General features: G+C 35.0%; 1 protein-coding gene across 3 annotated transcripts in view; it reads right to left on the reverse strand.

The window, feature by feature from the left end:
• Positions 1–23,461, reverse strand: part of PIG-G (phosphatidylinositol glycan anchor biosynthesis class G) — a 162,611-nt gene that overhangs the window by 27,166 nt on the left and 111,984 nt on the right. For all 3 annotated transcript variants that reach the window (XM_081747196.1, XM_081747197.1, XM_081747198.1), the window contains exons 11-12: positions 21,234–21,540; positions 14,428–14,606 (exon numbers count right to left, since the gene is read on the reverse strand). In XM_081747196.1, coding sequence (XP_081603322.1) covers positions 14,428–14,606; positions 21,234–21,540 — 486 coding nt within the window. The remainder of the gene's footprint in view (positions 1–14,427; positions 14,607–21,233; positions 21,541–23,461) is intronic.

Consider the following 23,461-nt stretch of genomic DNA (forward strand, 5'->3'; position numbering starts at 1 on the left):
CCTTTCAAAATACGGAAAACCCAATATAACTTCTTCCTAAAAATGTTATAATAAAAGGGTAGATTGGTTTTAATTACTTTCACACACACACCTACATGAAAAATTCTGGGTACTCCTATTTATTATACATTTAATACATTTGAAATACGTTCAGCATGTTATTGTTAGACCATTGATTTTAATTGTGAAAACTATGATGTTATTTGATTATTTTTAAATGTTCATCTTCATGACATAGCATATAGGAGTCTTATTTTGAGCGTTGTATTAATATTTAATTATTTTAATTCTGAAACACTGATCAAGATATTTTTTAGCAAAGATCAAAATGTGAAATATAGTCTATACTTACTACAGACGTGTTCAAATTATTAGACTTAACATTCAATTTCTGAATATTTTACAGTTCTTAGAATATTACATCAGAAAACGCCTTTCAACGTAGTCCAAATTACTATTCTGTAACTTTTTTTTTTTTTTTTTTTTTTTTTTTGCATGGCACATCCTTTTCAATATCAGTTAAACAAATGTGTACGTGACATTTAAATATAAATACAGTGAAACCTCCCTTAACGGACACCTATATAATACGGAGAGATTTTTCTGTCCCGGCAAAAGCATATGTTCTCTTACGGAACAAAACCCTCCCTTTTACGGACACTCTCAGATACGGATGCGGACAGTCCTTTTTTCCCCCCAAACACTTCAACAACCTCTTCATATCGGACAGAAATTACTCTCGGTTCTGCGATACACAAACACACACACACACACACATGTTCCTTCTGCAACCGTACTGAGGATTCACAGTGCACACTTGCTAAAGAGTTGTATTACCCTTGTAGAAGAAAAAGCATACATTTTTCGCTAAACAAAAGAGTTTAGCCGGTTAGTTGGTTCCTAACGCATCTTTGGAGAGGTTCTGAGAATTTGAAATAAATGAAAAATGCTTACGTGATGATATGTACTTAAGAAAATTACCATACATGCATTATCTTTTGTAGTATACGAATATATTAATACATCCCGCAGCAATAATATTATTTAACAGAAATGAATTTCTGCTTCATCCTTCGCAGTAACTCAAATACGTACTAAATAGAGTATTTTCATATTGAATTTTTCGTATTTACGCTAAAAAATAATGTATTTTCTGTATCTTACTGCATACCATTAACGTTGTGAGAAATTAAATTTCTGTAACCTCTCTGTAGGGGACACCTCTCAGTAACAGACAAAAATTCATGTCCCATTGGTGTCCGTTATTCAGAGGTTTCACTATACTATACAGTGTGTGTATCTAAATTGGAATCAAAAAATGAAATGGAATACTTACAAGAAAATGATCTCTCACACAAAGATTACTATTTCGTATGAAATGCGTTATTCTTTATTAAGTCTTTTATCCTTTGTGGCATGCTATATGCGAGTTTAACATATTTTGATTTCAATTCAGCATCATTATACCACAAATTGTTGATGTTCTCGATCAATTAATGTTTGGTTGTAACATGCTTCTTCTTTAAATTGTACACAAAATGACTACTGTTACAACCATTGGTACAAGCAACATATTTATAAACTTCTACAATAACAATAAAGTTAAGACTATAGTAACAATAATGTGTAGAAAATTGAAGCCAAAAACTTTTTCAAATTAAGTGCTTCATCTCAGTAAGCTCACTGCTTACAATTTTCACAAATGAAGTAATCAATATTTTCACTGTCGGTACACCCAACATGGTACCATCCTCGGCAACTGCAGCACTGTACTCAATCCTCATCGAAACTTCCACAAATAAGACACTCCGTGAGAGTATTTTCCTCTGCTTTGTCCAGCAGCTCTCCGAACACTACAGTTTCCCGCTAACACACTATCCACAGCTTTCTTCATACTTTCTTCATCCCGTTTCCCTTTCTTGTATATAGCCATCCTTGTACCAAGTTCCTAGAAATCAAGTCCACCCTAAATGTCTTCTCAACTAAGACTAATTGGGTAATTTCTTCTGTCCAGTACTGGGAACTTCGAAGTGTCCGGTATTGGGACCACACGATCTATTAGAAAAAATATTAAAGTCCATGGAAATTTTAGTTAATGCTTCCACACTGTACGCTTCTTTAATTATTAAGAAATATTATGAGAGTAAGATAAATTTAGTTCACCAGGGTGTCTATTAAAATTCCAAGATGTAATTTCGTGACTTTTTCGTGACCTTTTCTTTAACAAATCATAAAATTTTCTAACATTTTCAAAAGCAAATTTGGGTGCGAATTAGGCCGAATTTTCATCCATGCGATACAAACGTATTTTGCTTGCGATTTGGTAGCGTCTAAAGCCGACCATAGACATTTTTGGTGGTGAATTTTGACGTTTTATAGAACAAATGTTTTCAATCTGTACTTACATTTGCACAGTTAAAAAATCGTGACCCAAAAGCTAAATTTCGTGACTTTTTCGTGACTTTCATGACCGTTTTCTGATTTCGTGACATTCGTGACTTTCGTGACCGATAAACACTCTGTTCACTTACCTGAGGAGGGTGAAAATCTTCTGTAAATGTGTAATGCAAGAGAGCAGAGAGGATGAATTTTCAGCGATTTACTTGAGACTAGCAAGCACGACAGTCAAGCGCCGCCAAACACTTAGCCCTGTTGATAAATGCTACAGACGCATGTAGAACAGCTACTGCTATCTAACGCCGGAATGCTAAAACTAGTACTGTCCCGCACTGGGAAGAGTTCGGTACTGGGGTAAGCTTCCCTATACAGTTCCTCAGACTCGAAGACAAACATCACACCCCAGACCATGACTGGGCAGAACGGGAATGAATCATGAACTCCAAACTAAAATTTCTAATATGGAGACGTGTTCATATGAAACAGTCCCTTTTTTCTACATTAATAAATTCCAGAACACTTGAATTTTTTTTAAAGAAGTGACAAATATATACGGAACTCGTAAATTTGAGGGAAAAACTTACATAATAAACTTTCAATGGGGATCGAACTTGAGACCCTGTGTACAAGTCACACACGCTAGCAACTACATAAGCAGGGAGTACTGTTTCAAGTAAAAACTTTATCCTCTTCCTAGAGAAGAAGAACTTCTTTGTAATTCACTTACATATAATACCAATATGTAACACTTCCCAATGGTAACATTCCGATTTTTATCAAATTTGGCAGCTAGATACTACACACAAAATAAACGGAAAAACTGTTTTAGAAGGCAAAAGTCTCCACCCAAAATTTTGAAAGTTGACGCCCGAAAAGCAAGAAGTGGATCGAAGTGAATGAAATTCTGCACAGATATTGTAGATGTAAACTGTAAGAATACGTGTTTTGTATTTTTCTTAAAAAAAAAAAAAAAAAAAAAAAAAAAAAAAAAAAAAAAAAAAAAAAAAGGTTCGGTGGGGCACGGACCCTTCCAAACCTTTGATCACGAAATATCAAAAGTGTTAAATACAGTATGGCAGAAGTGCCTAAAGGACATGATGAATTGTAACGAAACTTTGTGTAGTGACAATATGCAAGAAAATAAACGAATACGGGTTTTTTATTTTCTGTGGAAAGTCGGTGTTAGGGGGCAAAAACCCCAACCCAAAATTTTTAAAGTTGACGCCCGAAAGGCAAGAAGAAGTCGACCGAAGTGAATGAAATTGTGTACAGATATTTTAGACGTAAAATGAGGGAAAAAATGTTTCGTATTTTCCTGGAAAAAACGGTAGGTTGGGGCTTGGGCCCCTCCAAACCTTTGATCATGAAATATCAAAAGTGCTAATAACAGTATGTCAGAAATCCCTAGAGAACATGAAGAATTGCAACGAAACTTTGTGTAGTGACAATACGCAAAAAGTAAACGAATATGAGTTTTACGGTTTTAGGGAGCAAAAGTCCCCACCCAAAATTTTGAAAGTTGACGCTCGACAGGCAAGAAGAAGTGGACCGAAGTGAATGAAACTGTGCACAGATATTGTAGACGTAAAATGAGAGAATACATGTATCGTATTTTCCTAAAAACGAAAAAAACAATATTGGGTGGGACACTGACCTTTCAAACTGTTGATTGCGAAATATGAAAGGTACAAATAAGTGAAGTTCCTGGATATGAAGAACTGAAACATAACTTTGTGCAAAAGACAATAAAAATGAACACAAGTTTTTAGTTTTGTGCGGAAAAACAGTTTTGGGTATAAGGCCCCTTCCGAAAAAAAGCAAATATTACCGTAGTAGCAGAGGAAGGCGTGGACCTAAGCAAATGAAAATGTGTGTAGATGTAAAGTAAGGCCTTTCGGATTTCCCAAGTATCCGCATCCGATTTGCTTCAAATTTGCCAGATCAACAGAAAAAGAGGAAAAACATTGTAAGATGAAAGGCGCCTCCCTAAATACTAAAAATACGATATACTGTTTCGGCTTAATGTTGATGTGCCAAATTTGGAGAAATCGAATCGGGACACTTTTTGAACACGAAAGGCTTTATTTTACATTTATAATATCTACACACAATATCATTCACTTCGGTCCACTCTTTCCGCCACCCAACGCTTCGGTACACCCAATAGTTTTTTTTTTCTTTTCTTTTTTTTTTTTTTTCAGGAAAATACGAATCACGTATTCCCTAATCCTACGTCTAAATATCTCTGTACAACTTCATTCACTTCAATCTACTTCTTCTTGCCTTTCGGGCGTCAGCTTTCAAAATTTTGAGTGGGTGCTTTTGCCCCTACAATCGTTTTTCCGAAGAAAATTTAAAAAAACCGTGTTAGTTTATTTTTTGCGTATTGTCCCTACACAAAGTTTCGTTGCAGTTCTTCATGTCCTTTAGGCACTTCTGACATACTATTAGCATTTTTGATATTTTGATACTTCGTCCGTGTCCCAGCCATCCGTTTCTTTCTAGGAAAATACGAAACACGTATTCCCTCATTTCACGTCTACAATACCTGTGCACAATTTCATTCACTTCGGTCCATTTCTTCTTGCCACTGGCAATCTGGCAATCTTACAAAGTCGAATCTCTCCTTCGTAATCACGACGTTGTATAAGGACGCAAAACTAGAGGCTAAAAAAAGAAAAATAACCCTCGGCTATTGCTTCTACACTATTTCAATGGTTCGTACTTTAATACATCCCTTCCCCAACCATGGCTGCGGCATTGATTAAACGTAATGTTCTTGTATTAAAAACATTTATTTTAAATATATCTAAGTTTCTCATTAATTTCAATTAAGTTGCTTTTCAAAGATCCTCTAAAATTTCAGTGACGCACTATGGGCTATAAGCCATTCTGTAGCCACCCCTGCTACACACTACAGACTTAAATATTTGATAAAGCATTTAAGTAGTAAGTAGTTGCCACAATACTATTATGAACGTATTTAATTCCAACGGTAACAGCTATGTTAGTAATACTAAAATTATTATTAATAATGATAACGAGTAAGGAGTAGTTAATTACGAGTATGACAACTATTTGCCACAGAAAGACTTGTATTGCAGGGCAATATTGTGAAATAGAGAAAAACAGACATTATGAAAGATCTGGGAATCACATTTGGTAGGAAGTTAAAATTTTGTCACCATAGAAATATATCACGGAAAAAGCAAGAAAGGACAGTAGGCTTCATTTATTTATTTATTTATTAGTTAAGAACGATAGAACATGTATTTATACAAATTACTTGTAAGAACTAAGGTTCTGTAATATGAAACAGTATATATAAAACTTCGACTAACAGATTGACAGTATTCTTGGCTCGGACGCGATGGTAGCGCCACAAGAGATTTTTAGGTCCAGTGCCATTTAGGACTTGTGCCGCGAAATGATTTTTAGGACTTGTGCCGTTTAGGACTTCTGCCGCGTCCCCAAAAAATGAACATTCAACCCTGCTCAGAAGGTACATTGGCATGTGTCGACTCAGGTTGTTTTCTGTGCAGTATTTTGCCTTCAGGCGAACTACTGGCGATCGACTAGAAGAGAGTGAAGAAAGAAAGAAAGAAAGAAAAAGATATGCTTATTTCATGGAGATATGCTTACTTCTTGGCGTTAAGTGTTTGAAAACCGAAACTGTTCTGAATATCCATTTTCTAATTTCCATAATAAGAATAAAGGGAAATGTTAATTCTCATATATAGGAAGAAATAAAGAAAAAATATATTTCACACAGATAACAAAATAAAATATTCTACTTAATTATGCCTTGGCCTTGTGTGTTTCAAAATTGTTCAGAATGTTTTTCCTAATTCCAATACAAAAATGATGGAATAAAAAGAATTGGTAATTCCCATAGAAAAAGAAAAAATATAATTACACTCATTAAACAAAAAGAACAAGATAAAATATTTCAGTCTGTCTTGGCAATCCCAAATTCTTAGAACTATTTTTTTTCCTCCTGCTCTTGAACACTTCATATCTTCAAACTAACATTAGTCTTGAACAAAACACTTTTCAATAAACATAAAAATGTTATAATTTTAAACCTAGTAGCGTGTCCACGAACCATGATTATCTATCATCGCATTGATTCGAGGAGGCATTGAATCAATTAGTGACGAAGGAAGAAAGGAATGGGAAAGGAAGGAAGTGAACTGGAACCTGTATTTTAGGTGCCATCCCGGCATTTGCCTGGTATGAATTAAGAAAACCGAAGAAAAACCTCACTCAGAACGGCTGGACTGAAAAAGCTGTTATACCCTTTCGACCAAGTGTCCCCGTACACATAGTGAATGAAACATCTTATTTCTCAATACGTTCAATCAATGCGTTTTGTTGGAGCGTTTTATATGAGATCTGATCCTTGATTATTTAATGGAAGGTGAAAATGTCTGGGTCATTGTCCATCTAAAAATAAAAATTTCGTTTGGTATGGGCAGCATTATATTGAACTACAAAGTCTTTCTTATTCCAGTTACCTAAGGGTCTTCTTCCTGTTACCTAAGGGTCTTCTTCCTGTTACCTAAGGGTCTTCTTCCTGTTACCTAAGGGTCTTTTTTTTTTTTTTTTTTTTTTTTACCATTTCCTTCAAGACTAGCACGATTCTTCCATAACCTCCTTAATCTCACTTATAAAGAATTTGAGATCCAAACTTCCCCCTTAACAAAGAGAAATAATGAAACCTATTGACTTAAACGATTGAAACAATATTGGTAAATATTTTACGAGCAGCAATTGCGCAATAGATGATTAAGATATTTAAAACACAACCTATATGATAGTAGAGATGCTACAACTATATAATCTTTTAATTGAAATGTATGACGAGTAAACGAAACGCAATAATACTGAAAGCTGGTACACATGCTACTTGCTCATATGTGTGTTATTGTGTGGAGAGAGTAGTGTTGCTGAGGAAACGACACAAGACGACATCGTCCAATAGAAATAATTAAACCTTTCTGAAAACGAAATTAAATCTCCATCATACTTTATGAGACGAGACCCCCGTCGTGAACAACACTAACAAAAACAACGAAGTTCACGTTGTTGTTGATAATGGTATTATGCGTTTCGAATATAAATAACCCTCATAACTGTATTGATGCAATCGCAGTTCTCATTCTTGATATCTGAGCATTCGAGATTAAGAAATAAGCGCTTATACCTTGTTCTGAGAGATCATATGTTTAAACCTGTAGCTGTAAGAGGTTCTAAAAACAAAGATAGTTAAACAAAAATGCACTGTTTCTGAGTATAACTGGGTAATATTTACTGTTGTCTGGGTTTAACAAACGGTTTTGCGAACTGAAAATATCTTTACAACCGGTTCTAGCGAACCGGCTGAATAGCACTACCGGACCGCGGGGAATTCCCTCGTAATAGAGTGTTCATCTTCGACATGGGAGACCCGGGATCGAGGCTCGATTCCAGGCTATACTATGTAAGTTTGTGTTGAACAGCATTGTGTCCATTTGTTTCTAAGAGTTCTTTATTGCTTTCCACTTCATTCCTCAGTTCCTTTCATTAATAATTTCGTTCACTCATCATCTATTTCCTTTAGCCTCCAGGACATAATCGTGCGATGTTAAAATTTTCATTTCATTTCATAGTATTAGACCAATAATGCAGTCTTGAATTTCCGAAATCACTTTTCATTGTTCACTCCTCAATTGCCTGTGAGTAGATCATGAGTATTTAGATATATAAATTAATTATAATAGGTAATCTGACCCTTGTAAACTACTATGCATGAATTATTTGTTTTCCTCGAAAACAAATTCAAGTATTGTTTTTCTTCTCTGTCTAAAAGCACTAAACTTAGTATCGAAAAGAACATTGTTTTACAGCAGACACTGGATTTGCTTGGAAAAGCTGCTTACAGACCTCACGTGAAAGCAGCAAGTCTCTCGGAGAAGTTAACTCACGTGAGCAGGGTTGGGAATATTTTCTCCTCTTGCCCGGCTGACTTATTTTTTTCGTGACTGTACTAGGAGCTTTAAACTAGGAACAAAATGCCCTCTACATACAGAAATTCTGTGGTGCGAATTTCTTTCGAATCGGACGATATATAAGACATTCTTCTATCAGTGTTGAGCAAATTTCAGTTGAATTAACAATTAACAATTGAAATAAGTAATTGTCAATTCTTAATTGCAGCTGGAGACTAAATTGCATCAAAGACAATAAATAAATTGCAATGAATCAATTGAAAGTAATTGCTATAGGAAGCAACTGCAATTAAATTAAGTCATTGAATTGCAACTGAATGTAGTGTACAATTAATTTCCACAGCAATTATATACTTTCAATTGATTCAATTACAACTGATTTTCACTGCTTAATACCCAACACTGTAGTTGAATATCATACAACTCCTTTTATATAGCAATACTCGGCCTCTAAAGAAAAAATGTATGGGGAAGGATGGGGCTTAAAAACACAAATAGCAGACAAAGAAGTGTCGGAATTAGGTTACATCCGTTTTGCCAGAGGGAGAGGGAAATGAGAATCATGAGAGAGGAGTGGCTTATTGAGATCGCTGCGAAAGAATCAAGAGGCAAAAGTACTGAATGAAAAGAAACACAGAAATAAAACAAAAAATGATTTTGATAGTATGAATATTGACAATGAGCCGCATGCATCAGAGAAAAAAGTTTGCGACGGTCTATGCCACATTTCAGGATATACAATTGGAAACTACACGTGCTATTTCCTTTGTTTTTATGAGAATACGTAAGAGATATTTTGAATTTTCATCTACGTATGCATTATATCAGCTTGCCATTTATTCCCTTTTCATGTATCTTACAATATGTTGTTACCTACTGTAAGAATTTTGTTCTTTTCACAATAAAACATTCATTTGCACGAAATACTTTTCGTCTTACTGTTGTTAAGTATAGGTGTCAGACCTCAACATTAGTTAGAATAAACAACTGACAAATTTCAATATTGGAAGGTCATTTATAATTATTACTTGCATTGCATGTCATATGGCAGAGAACATTTCAACCGTTCAGAAGGAGCTGGTTGCGAGCAATTTTATGAATTTTTGTATTGGTAGTCTCTGCTTTTCCAACCACCGTTTCGGTAGTCGGTGATTCGCTCGACAGTTCCTATTTTAGTCGGTCGCTGTTTCAGCAGTTGATATTTTGGTCGTAAACCGTGTGCATGACAAACAGATCGAAAGGGAAAGAACAATAAACATAATAGAAAAGTATGTGATAGTCAACCTTTCCGACTTTCTTCCCAGATGGGGCGGGAGGATAGTCATTATCCACCAGTGCACATAATTGCCTTATTTCAAATCTGGGATTGAGAATGGCAAGTGGACAATGCAATAGATTCCCCTTTTTTTTTTATCTATACTTATGATTGCTGACTTAAATTGCAATTAACATTAACAATTAGCAATATACGCTTTAACAACTAACTTAATTTTAATTGCAAATTTTTGGATTCAATTCAATCGCAATTAATATTAATTGCAGAGGACAAATTGAAATCAATTGCAATTCATTTCCAGAGCAATTACTTTCAATTGATTGATTAATTGCAATTGACTTTAATTGATTAATGACTAACACTGACATCTATACGAGTATGGCAAAACATGATTTGCCTGTATACTTTTGTACAAGCAAGCAAATTACAACTTTATGAATTAAATCTAAACAAGGATGGCAAAATATGATTTTCTGATTTCTCACTCCGGTAGTTGGTCACACTGACTAGTGAGATCTATATACTGGAGAAAGTTGGTAATTTCTTAATTAAAAATTAACTATTCAGCAGTATACAGTGTGAGAAAAAAAAGCATATAGAAATGTATTGAAATAACTTGATATAGCTCTTAATAGATATTGAAGAATTGATATAGCTCTCAATCTGTAGGAAAAAAAAAATTTCAAGTTTAACTCACGTAGTGCCGTAATACCACATTCCGCCACCGCGAGCGCCACATAGTGCATTCTTAAAATGGAGACTTTCACTGGTGCGGAGCGTACTCGGTGTGTGTTGTTATTTCATGAAACGAACTCTGCAACAGCTGTTCCGCGTAGATTTCGTACGGAACAAGGTAAGGAACCTCCAAACAGGTCTACAATTTACCGTTGGCACAAAAACTTTGTTGAGATTGCTTGTTCTGCTTCAGGCCCGTAGCCAGCCCAAAAATATAGGGGGAAGGGCGGCTGAAGCTAGGGGGGCCCGATCCAACCGTATGATAGTTCATCACCATACTATAGTTCATTTGCAAGCCTACCGTAAGAATTTTAGGGGGACAGCAAAAATTTAGGGGGCCCGCCCCCCTAGACCCCCCTAGATACGGGCCTATTCTGTTTGTCATGTGAAATCATCAGTTCACCCGTTGCTGCTGCTTTTGGCGAACAGGCTAGGGAAAGCTTTGCCCGTAGTCTCAAAACAATCAACGCAACGTGCGTCTCGCGAGAGAGGCATTCCACAAAAGACACTCTGGCGAGTGTTACGTAAACGTTTACACCTGAAACCATACAGAATTACAATGATGCAACAAATTAATGACGTAGAAAGGTTGCTCATGGGGAATTCTGTGTGGTAATGTTGGATCGAATAGAGGAAGACGAGACATTCCTTAACACAATTATCTTCAGCGACGAAAGTACATTTCATATCAGTGGCAGGGGCGTCATTTAGGGGGGGGCAGGGAGGGGCATTTGCCCCCCCCCCCCTGAGTCTGAGATTTATATAGATTTTATCAATAGAGTAGTAGTAAATGAGTGAAAAACGCGAAATTTTACTTATATCAAGTGGTTTGCCCCCCCCCCCGAAGCAACATCTGAAATGACGCTCCTGATCAGTGGTATTCAGGGGTGTAGCCAGCAGGTTTATGTAGGAGGGGCCCGTCGTTTTTCAGGAGGGGCAGCTACAAAGCCAAAAGAAATTATGTAGCAGCTAGTGTTTTTGAGGCCTGAAAAAAAGGAAAATTTTGGTTTCCTTCCGGGAAACTAAAAAACACTGTTTTCTAGATTATTATTATTATTATTATTATTATTATTATTATTATTATTCGCTTTTTCTCCATAAATTATATTCCAGGTAGTTTTTATTATGTTTAACCAATAATTACTGTCCCGGACTAAACATACCTTTGTGCATAACTATTTTAAGCCTTGTACACAGACCCTCAATCTACATAAAGCTAATTTTCTTTGAAATTTCACTTATTTGCTTTAAGATTTCCTGACAAATATATTTATTTATTATTTGTGACTAAAAGAAAAAACATAATTATTTTATTAACATCTATGTCTCATTTCCTGTTCTAGGGGCCGTCCACATATTACGTAACGCTATTTTTGACCAATTTTTACCCCCCTCCCTCCTGCTTGTCACATTTCGTAACGCAAGGCCGAACCCCTCTCCTTTGTTACGTAACACTTTTTGATTTTTGTTTTTCCATTATTTTGATTATTTTAGGGGTTATTACAAGAAAACTATTTTTAGTGGTGGAACTTTTTATTACAAAATGCTTATATTATTGTGAATATATTTGTAGCGTTTTTCGCCAACAAATCAAAGTATTAGAAAATGGTAGACTCGCAATAATTTTTTTTATCAACATAAGGTGTTTAATTAACCAATCATAATTCTTCAATACTACTGTCGTTTCCCCAAGGAGATCGCACCCATCATTTTAGGTCACTGGTGATTGACAATAAGAAAGTACTGCATAAGATGCAGTTAAAACAGGATTTAAAGAAATAACATCGACCTCTTCTTCCGAGATCCAGGATGCTTCGTGCATTTGAAGTTCGCCAGTGTCAACGGTGCAAAGTTCTGTTCCTCCTCGACCATAGATTCGAAGTGGCTGAACACGTGAAGGAGCAGGACATCTCGTTTGTGAACTAGCTTTTGAGCATCTTCTTTGGTCTTCGGACTTCCGTTTACCACTTTACAAATTCTTGTTTTTCCTAAATCAGTGCGAGAATGCGAATAAACTCGATTTCTTCAGAAATATTCAAATCCACAAATAATAATAATAAAAAAGTAGTACGACACTGCAAATCGTGCATCGTTCCGTCGCGGAAAATATTATTTCATGAAAAAATGTTTCTTCTGTTTCCCATGCGAAACTTCTTCGAAGAAAAGAGTGGGTAATGGTTAGAATCAGAAGTTTTAAATAATATTATCAGAAATAATAGCGATATAAGTGGGAACGCGAAGGAATTTTAAAGCGGTGGTTACGATCACTAACAACTAACTCCAGAAACGCGTGTGGCGTGAATGCAATGCTGCGATAACCACAAAACGGAGTTTTATTGTATTGTAATACACACAGGGTTCTTCACCAGTCATGCTGGTGTCTAGTGCGTCTTCGAATCCCTTCTGTATGATTCAATTTATATAGGCTATAGTTCGCAACTTTTCAAAATAATGGAAATATTTATCTATCTATACATCTATATATACAGGGTGAACGGTAACTACGTGGACGAACTTGGACGGGTGATAGTATATCTTGAAAAAAGCAAAAAAGTCCTAGTCAACATGGGGGAAATCCCGTCCCGTTTAGGAATGACAGAGTGTTGAAAACGTTGGAACATGAATTTCAGAGACCAACAGCTTAGAAACAACACATCGTAGAGAGTGCGGTTAAAAACGTCACTTAGAAAGTTGTACCTACTCTATTGAAAAATGCATATTGAAAACGCAACTACGTGTGCGCACGGAATTAACAACCTGTGACACTTCTTTCCTTTACAGCATGTCCGGGAAGCCCTCCGTTCCTTTGGAGAATCCCGTGCGCATGCATAGCTATTAGTACCATTGTTTTGTGGTAGTATTTATAGTACATTGTTCAAACGTTTGTCTTCAAAGTGTCAAATATGAATCACAGTAATTTGTGTAATCTGCTGTAAAAAAATAAATAAATAAAAAATAAACCATACTGTTTTCCGATTGATATAAGGAGGAGATACCATACTATTTTTCGGTTGGTATGGTAAAATAGTATTTTTCCATACTATTTTACCGTAAATTATTAATTATATGTAAACTTTGTTATTTTTAAGTGACTGAAACGAGGTAATCTTACAATGATGTTTTAAAAGTTGCTCATTTGGGGGAGGGCACGAAATCATTTGGGGGGCCTGGCCCCGATGGGCCCCCGTGGCTACACCTCTGGTGGTATGGTAAACACCCACAAATGTAGAATCTGGGACAGTGAAAACCCACGTCAAACAATTGAACACGTCCTTAACAGTTCAAAGATAAATGTGTTTTGTGCTCTTAGAAAATTTATAGTGTACGGTCCTTTTTTCTTCTTGATATGTTGGAATTTTTAAAATTCCTCAGATAGATGAAGACGAAGAACATCAAGACGTGACCTATTACTACCAGCAAGACGGAGGACTCCTCATTTCCTCAAAGAAGTTCAAGATTTCCTTGAATTCGCTTCCCACGTCGGTTGATTGGCCGTGCATGTCCAATTGCATGACCACCTCGCTTCCCAGACTTGGCACTTGTAGATTTCTTCCTGTGGGGTTTTGTTAAAGATCGAGTGTATGTTTCCCCACTACAATCTTGCAGACCAAAGAAATCGCATCTACGCTGCCGTTGCAGAAGTTACGCCCGATCAGCTAAAAAGAGTGTGGGAAGAAATTGAGTTCCAGTGAGATGGTTGCCGCATCACTAACGGCAGTCATATCGAACCAATATGAGAAAGTAGTTTGCTACAAATTGACATCTCTCTCGTTCCTGTAAATAATCTCGATAAATTTCTATATCCTTTCAAAGCTGTAAAGTCCTTTCTAATTCACCCTGTATATACATATTCAGTTTTTACTAGTGAGTATTTTAAATTTAATTCGTAAGATTATAATTTGCTTGCCTGTACAAATATGCATACCATGTTTTGGCATCCTCATATAAATATATCACATTTTATAGAGATGGAGCTGTTTTCGTTCAGAATTGATAAATCAGAATATATTACACATAAAGCAGCCTTACCTCTTTTTTCCCACTCTCTTAAAATCCTTGATAAGCTTCTTCAATAACAAAATATATGATAGAACAGGAAACGTATACGTATTACTTATAAGTTGAGCTCCTACCCTTAGTGGATTATAATGAGACTGACCAACGTAACCTGCTGCCAGATCAATGTTTGCAAGACTGTTGGAATTTCCCTAGAATTAAGTTTTATCATTGCATTTAGTAATATACATATATAATCTAAGGTACATAAAAGTTCATAAATTTAATATTACATATACAGTATGATGAATATACTGCACGAACGAATATTTAAAAAACGCAGACAGGTGAACCTCTCATATCGAAACCTTTCATTTCGGATTCAACTACTTCCTGAATTCTTTAAACTTTTGAGACAGTATTTCTACTGTAATATTGCATCTCGTCTAGAAAAGCACACTACTGAAATTACTTTTCAAAATTCGTTGCTATACTTATGTATATACGTTTCTTTATTGCCGACTAAACTGAATTTTGGATAATCCTGTGTTAATGTTAAGAAAATATCAGCTGTATATAATAAAGAATGTGAAATCTAAAATCACCAACCATTAGTGAACCGGCATAGCTACATACATATTCTAAAACTATTACATTCATTCGATAAATAATATTTAATCAAATTAAGAACCATGTTAACCTTTAAATCATATTAATTATACAATTGCCAAAACTTATAACGTAGCCTTTAATAATCCCAGAATAGAACTTCGATTTGGACATCCAAGGGAATTTACAGTTAAGACTCTTTGTTACTTTGCATCAAAACATTCTGTAAATCAATTGGAAATTTGCAGTTAAGGCTCTTTGCTACTTTGCAACCCAACATTCTATAAATCAATTGAGAATTTACAGTTAAGGCTCTTTGTTACTTTGCATCCCAACATTCTGTAAATCAATTGGAAATTTGCAGTTAAGGCTCTTTGCATCCCAACATTCTGTAAATCAATTGGGAATTTGCAGTTAAGGCTCTTTGCTACTTTGCAACCCAACATTCTATAAATCAATTGGGAATTTACAGTTAAGGCTCTTTGTTACTTTGCATCCCAACATTCTGTAAATCAATTGGAAATTTGCAGTTAAGGCTCTTTGCTACTTTGCAACCCAACATTCTATAAATCAATTGGGAATTTACAGTTAAGGCTCTTTGTTACTTTGCATCCCAACATTCTGTAAATCAATTGGAAATTTGCAGTTAAGGCTCTTTGCTACTTTGCATCCCAACTTCTGTAAATCAATTGGGAATTTACAGTTAAAGCCTTTGCAACTTTGCATCCCAACGTTCTGTAAATCAACTGGGAATTTACAGTTAAGGCTCTTTGCTACTTTGCATCCCAACATTCTGTAAATCAACTGGGAATTTACAGTTAAGACTCTTTGCTAAGCTCATCTTTTTTTCTTCTAAGTGAAAAACTACTGAAACACAATGAAGAACGTGAAAAACGTAGACACTTAAGGCAGACAGTATCTACAAAACCGTATAAGACTATGACGTTATTAACTGCGTATCCAAATCTTTGGTCTATAATAAAAGCAAAGGTTTGCAAACGGTTATTGGTTTCTTTAATAGCGTTTTATAGATACTACCTGGCTTATTTTCTACATTTTTCACGTTCTTCACTGGCTTTAAGTTATTCACTAAAATCCAAAAAAGTGAAGAGACTAACGAAGAGCCTTAAGAGCCTGACATACTAAAAATAATACTAAATTTAACATTTTCGTTTGCCTGTTTTTCATAAGTGAAAGGAGATAATGAAATGCAACTAACTACATTCAAAAATAATGTTATTCTACAACAGAAAATATGAAACCGAAGAATTTTCAATGTTGCCATCCATAGAAATTACAGTGTTGCCAGAATAACAACTCTCTCAAAATCTAAGTTAAAGCAGCGACTAGAGGAACGAACTCAACTGCATTTGATTACGAGTGCTGTTGTTTTGGAATCCTGTAAACTACTTTTTTAATGAAGTTATCATTTAATTTTCATAACTGTATGTTAAAACTATTTTGCTTGTTACAAACTACGTAAGTACAACTATTATTTAAAAAGTAGTTCTCAGGATTCCAAAATAGCATGATATGTAATCAAATGTAATTGAGTTTGTTCTTCTAGTCGCTGCTTTAACTTAGATTTTGAGGGAAATGTTATTCGGGCAACACTATAATTTATTTGCATGGCAACACTGAAAATTCTTCAGGTTCATATTTTCTGTTGTAGAATAACATTATCTATGATTGTGGTGAATTGCATTTCATTATTTCCTTTCACTTAACAAAAATAAGCGGAAAAAATGGTAAATATTGTATTGTTGAAATCTAATTTAAAATCAATATTAACCAAAAAATGAAATTAAATTAAATCTGAGTTTTACGTCCCACAATTATGCCGGTTAGGCTAAAGGAGACTGCGATGATGAGTAATGAGTGAAATGGTGGAATGAAGAAAGTGGGAAGAAACCCGAGAAAACCTACGCACACGGTGTTTGTACACCACAAAGTTTACCTGGCGGGGGCTGGGATCGAACCCGGAACCCCAAGCACCAGAGGTGAACGCTCTACCACTGAGCCACCGCGGCCCCATTTATAACCAAGTTGATCAAACTAGGTAAGTATGTCGTACAAGCAAGTTCTCAGTTATATACAGTAGAATACACTGGCAAAAAAGAATAAATTATCTGTAGTGGAATTTTTGCCTTTTATAAAGTGAAAAAAATAACATATGTCAACTACATGTACCATGCTACTTAATAAGCATTCGACATAATCGGTATCTTTTAATAGCATAAAGGCTACTTAAAAATTAACGGTATACGATGTACTAGATGGCGTCTTTGAGACAAAATTACACTTACCTTCAACATTTACACACAACAGAAATGAACATAGAAGGAGAAATGAATGACTGATACTATAATGCTTAATTACCTCACAAAATGACATATATCTGTAACTAAAGCAGATTTAACAAAGCACGAAACTCCTGTAAGACTGAATGATAGTTAAACAGGTTCTGTTATGGAGTCTGTTCAATCAGTTACGTGTTTAGCATAAGGTTCACAGATTTCAGACTCAAAAACTCGAGAAATCCTACGAAAATTAACTACCAACCTGGACACGCTATGAAATAGTGCAGTGATGGTTCAGCATTTGCTTTTTGGTGAAAAATCAGAATTAATTAAATTATAGGTCAGCATTTCGTGACAAAAAGTAATTATTCCTATTAGTTGAGGATCGATGACTAATGAAAATGAGATTTTTAAAATTTCGCACGAATGATATTAACTTATGTCTTGGAGGAAAAGAAGGACATTTAAAGTTTTGAACAATTTTTCTGGAGACAGAAAATGTAAATACTGAACTGTCTCAGCTAAACTAGGATGGTGGGAGCCCTAGTTTGCCGTTTCTTTTAAGTACTGAGATTATATGAGACGTAGATCTATAGCTTTATGTGGGATCCGAAGTACCTGAGTTCCCACCAAGAAGCGAATTACGGTGTCTCGCGTCGCACAAGATTCTGAATATAGTTGGCATCACTCTTTATATGCTTGACAGTCATCTAACTTCACAATTTAGACAGTTTGGAGTAACCAGCATTGCTGTATTCGTCTTCTTAAATTTTAATAGATTTTCAATGGAGATTAAAGAGCAAGACTTTCAAAAATAGACATCAACGAATATTCCAAAACATTTATCATGCTACTCTGCATTGGCCTATTTTGAACTACGTGTATGCGTCAATTGCCCTTTTACATTAAAATACTCATATTGTGTTTATTTTGGTTACCTACGAGCACAATTTGGTTCTAGTTCAAATTCGCTGTGATCTTAAACAGTAAACTTAAATTTCTGCACAACTCGAGCATTTCTGCCTCCTCCTTGATCAACACGCTAAACACAGCTTCCATAAAAAGTTATATGCAAAATCAGGCCGAAAGGTTTTAGAATCGATATCGACCGTCAACCTGTTGACGGAGATGAAAAAGATGGAAGGACCAGTTTGTGGAAATTTACGCAGGTCAAGCTTGAAAATCAGCTCTACTGTCTGAAGTGGTTACAGATTCCAAATGTGCGTATTCGAGTTGTACTTCGAACGCACGTAATTTCCGAAAGCAAGTAACAATCGACATCCTTGGACCATGAAGTGTACGGAGGAAAATGGTTCCTTTTATCTGAAGACAAATTCAAATGAAAGAGTTAATATTGAAACAAAAAAAAAAAAAAGTAGTGACTGCACTTTGTGCACAATGGCATACCTTCACCGTTTTCAAAAAAATTGCAAAGATTGCAGCCATCGTCGACACGACGAGTCATAGAAGAGGAAAGGAGATGGATGCCCTCTTAGACGTATGACAAGGCGTAAATATTTATATTTGTATACATTTTCATCCTTTATCATATACATTGTTCATAGAGTGATCGTACGAATTCGACACATCACAAAACTACATTTAAATCTTGTATACAATATTTGATACTTAGCTTAAATAGGAACTCAGTTTTTCATTATTTTAATATGTATGTATAAATACATCTTGGGAACATTTACATACATTAACTTTCAAGCCACTACATCTTATGAATTTAATATTACTATTAATTACGGGATATTTTACTACCGAATAGAAGCAGTGCTCAAGTAAAAGCACTTCACTGCCCTATGAAAACATGATGTTTTATTTATTTATTTTAAAGAAGCAGGAAATATGTTATAAACATTAACTGCCACAGGAAATGTGTTATTGTTGTGCATTTTTAAACATGAGAGCCCTACATGAAGATCCGACACTTGTCTTATATAAATGAACATCTAAATTCAAAACAGGAAACAGGTAATATTTGAAAGGATTTACACATAGATCTACAAGAAGTTCGAGATTTATTTGCTGCCATATGGCTTAAAGCTCTCGTGTGTAAAATGAATTTAATGGGGCAGTAGATCCCCAGAAAATAATATATACTCTAATTACGAGTCAGAAAAATGCAAAATAAGTTGAATATGGTGACTGACACTACTTCTTAAAAGTTTCAAGTTTAACAGGCTGAAGACAACTTACTAGATAATTTTTAAATTCGGCTTTTCCAATCTAATGTATCTGATACCCAAAGATTAAGAAACCTGGTAGCTAAAATGTAACCCAACGTTTTGCCATTATCACATTAGGGTGTTCTCTAATTTTATTTTGTACTGCGTGGAAACAAATGCACGAAGACCTCGTTGTGTTTTTATTAGTTTATCTCTATTTAGCCAGTTTCTAATGGCAGACAGGATGAAGCACCATGTAGCTCATCGTAAATTTTCTGTCTCACTATTATATTCGGCTCATCAGCATACTGAATAATTTCGGCGGAGTCTAAACATCGAGATAAATCAATTATATAAAGTATATTGAGAATGGAATAGGGTCCAACCTTGAGGAACTCAAAATTTAAACTTTTTGGTATCTGAATAATACGTGTTTACTCCTTTTGTTTTTCGAGTATGAAAACATATTTCAACAGTTTGACTCTAGTTTTAGATATAAGATGTAGACCATTCATAGGTATTCCCTTCAATTCCATAATTTTATAATTTTTCCAGCAAAATTCCGTGATCAACTCATCAAATACTTTGATAGGGTTGAGAAATATGGTGGTTGTATATTTCTTATTGGTTAATGGATTTGGAACAGACTATAGACACGAATAAGGAGCAGTCACAGTAGACTTATTTGGACTAGAGTCATTTTAAGTTGTAGAAATTATGTTAAAACTGTTAATGTGGCTAACAGTTACAGTAGTTATCGTACAAGAGAATTTTCGTTTTCCAGATTCTTTCTGATTTACTTGCCATGTAGCTTTCATTTTACCGGAAGCTTTCTCAACACAAATATAATTTCCTAACATTTTGGCCTGTCTTATGATCTTATATAATACTTTTCTTTACATCTTACAGTATCGTTTAAACACTGAGGTAGCTTATGTCCAGGATATGATCTAGGCTTCATCTAAACTTGATTTGGCTTTGAGTATTTCAGGTTTCTGGACCTGTCCTGTGCAAGATAGAATCAATTTTAAAGTATTTCACGCGTATAATAATAGGATGTACGCTCCCTATTATTGTCGTCACTTAATTCAACGGATTGTTTGTTTATTTATTGAAGTTTAGCGTACACCTTCAACACTGAGGCTATATGAGACGTGGACGTACAGTTTAAGATGGAATCCAAACCACCGTAGTGCGTTCAAATTTGAATGTCACAACCGGGAATCGAAACAGAGACTACGTGCATTACACAAGCGCGCTAACGACTAGATGTGCATTAAGGGTGCTGCGAATATATTTGATTTTGTTGATGCAGTAAGGCGCGCATATATATATATATATATATATATATATATATATATATATATATATATATATATATGCTTTCAAATTGTCCCACTGCTTGGGTTGGTTTAAAATCAGCTCTGAATGATAAAGTGAATTATCTTCCTACTGCCCTCTCCCCCAAACCAAATTCATTTTGAAAAACATTTGGCTAGAACTCGTAGGAATATTTTTTCTGTTTTTATATAATATGGTGCATATGCTGTTTAAAGTTTTTATGCGATCCTTACTGACCAGGTTTCAAACCAGTCTGTGCAATACACTGCACTACTAGTTTCTGTATTTAATATAAATTTATGGTCTATATTAAAATAATTTTCAAGAGATCTATTTTTTTAGATATTGTAACAGTTTATTATCAGTAAGTTTTTACTTTGTCACACTGAACAATCACTACTTGCAATCTTACCTGGTAAAAATAATACAGCATACCCATCCATACATGAGTAATAGTTAACCACACTACAGGTATTTCGAGGGATAAGTTTGAATACTGATGTATCACTTTTGACTGAAACAGTAACGCTCCCATCAATAGAACATTATGTGGACGTTGAAGCAAAGCATTAAGTAAGAGCCAACATGATAAGCACATGTCGATGACACGGATCAGTATTCCGTTACAGTCCTTCTCTCTCGAGTAGAATACTTCAGCTATTTCTTTCAAAAATAAAATTGCTACAATCCATCGTAATAGTTGCGCCTCGAGATGTCCGCTGCAATAAAACAAGGAATTGGAATTCAATATACAACTATACATAATGTTTTACAAATTTAATTAGAATAATCTAGATACTAAATACCAATTTTCTTAATAAATGAAATATCTTCAGTCAAAATTTAACACAAGTTTTAAAATTGATGAAAAGGTTAACGATCTTTTCTCCCCTTTCTTTCTTATACATATATCGCTTTTTAATTGGAAGTGTAAGTGCTGTTGTTTTATCATATTTTTTTTTCCAAATATTAAAAGAATCATACATTGCTGTTTCTTTAAGTTTATCGTATATTCTGGAAACTTTATTAGTATATGTTAAGTAACACTCTCACTTTGAGAATTACCATAACCCAAAATCATGGGGTTCATCTCTGGTGCATGGGGTTGCGGGTTCAAACCCTGCTCCCGCCAAGTGAACTTTGTGGTGGACAAACACCGTGTGTGGGGGGGGTCCTCGGGGTTCTCCCGTTTCCTCCCACTTTCTTCATTCCACCATTTCATTCATTGCTCATCATCACCGTCTCCTTTAGCTTAGCCGGCATAACCATGGGACGTAAAACTCAGAAATTTCATTTCATTTCATTTCCAAAATGTAGCAAATAATAGAAATCAACACGCTCTTGAAGAAAATAAACTTTTCCTCCAAAGCGTATCTACATTTATATAAAGATAAGCCATACCACGAAAACAAAAACAAACAAACAAAAAAAGATATGGGATTATTATTACATAAGGTTTTAGTATTATATGAAATATTAATACAATAAGCCAGTTGAATTAGTATTCTCGTATATGTTGCTCGTGGATATTAGTAATGAATTTTTCTCTTCACAGAATTGTTGTAGTAGTAGTGCTAATCAACATACTAAAAGTCCTTAATGATCCGCCTTGTGTTAACGCTATCTTAGAAAATGGCGGACGATTACACATCTTCATTCGGTTTCCGGCTAATTTCTCAAAAACGGTTAATTTTAGAAAGAAAATGAACTAGACCAATTTCAAAGAGCAAAAAATTTCCTATTAGATAGAACTTCTATACTTCTCGCAAAAGGGAAGCATTCTCTTAAAAAAAAAAAAAAAAAAAAAAAAAAAAAAAAAAAAAAAAAAAAACACTACTTTCGGATCAAATTATAAATTTGCTAAAAAATTGTCACTTTTGCAGGATTATTGAAATGTTTTTGAGATTAATATATCATTATTTAACTCTGAAACTAAAGACCGTATTTTTAGAGACCCGAAAGATCATCGCAGACCATGGTGAGGTCAAAATCTACATTATCACTAAAAACCTAAAAACTCAAAGTATACCAATAAAGAATTTTCACAGGGATATAGATGAGGACTTAAGAGCAATGATCGTGCAAGATCACGCTTTTTATCCAACTGAATTAGATAATCCGATAACTGATTGCCTTGACCTGCTTTGAATGTATGATAAGGGCTAAATCAGGGATGCAAATTACCGCTCGCCCACTCGCCCGGTTCATCGGTGCGGGCGAGTATTTAGTATCATACCGAAGGTAAGTGAATGATTTCTATTGTGGGATGTGGGCTAGTAGTAATTTTGTTGCTTATTTGCATCCCTGGGCTAAATACTCCCGAGCTGCCATCTTTAGATAACGGAACATATATCTTATGAAGTTACGAAAGTCCAATTTCTATACCATATTTCCGTTCTTCACTACGCTTCCAAAGTGCCCCAAGAAACAAATCAAAAACATTCTTTTGTGACATTCGATTAGCCACTACACGCAAAAGCATGTAATATTGTAGATTTATCTAACACCACGGTGCGACTTGGAAGTTTCCATATTTTCCATATGTTAATGTCCTTCGTGGGCGCCATCGAACACATCATATCAGACAGTGGTTTGAAAAAGTTTTGGACCAATGTTTATGATACAAATTCAATTGATAAA

The sequence above is a fragment of the Thermobia domestica genome, unplaced genomic scaffold (genome assembly GCF_964235325.1).
Source record: "Thermobia domestica unplaced genomic scaffold, izTheDome1.hap1.1 HAP1_SCAFFOLD_99, whole genome shotgun sequence".
Lineage (NCBI taxonomy): Eukaryota > Metazoa > Arthropoda > Insecta > Zygentoma > Lepismatidae > Thermobia > Thermobia domestica.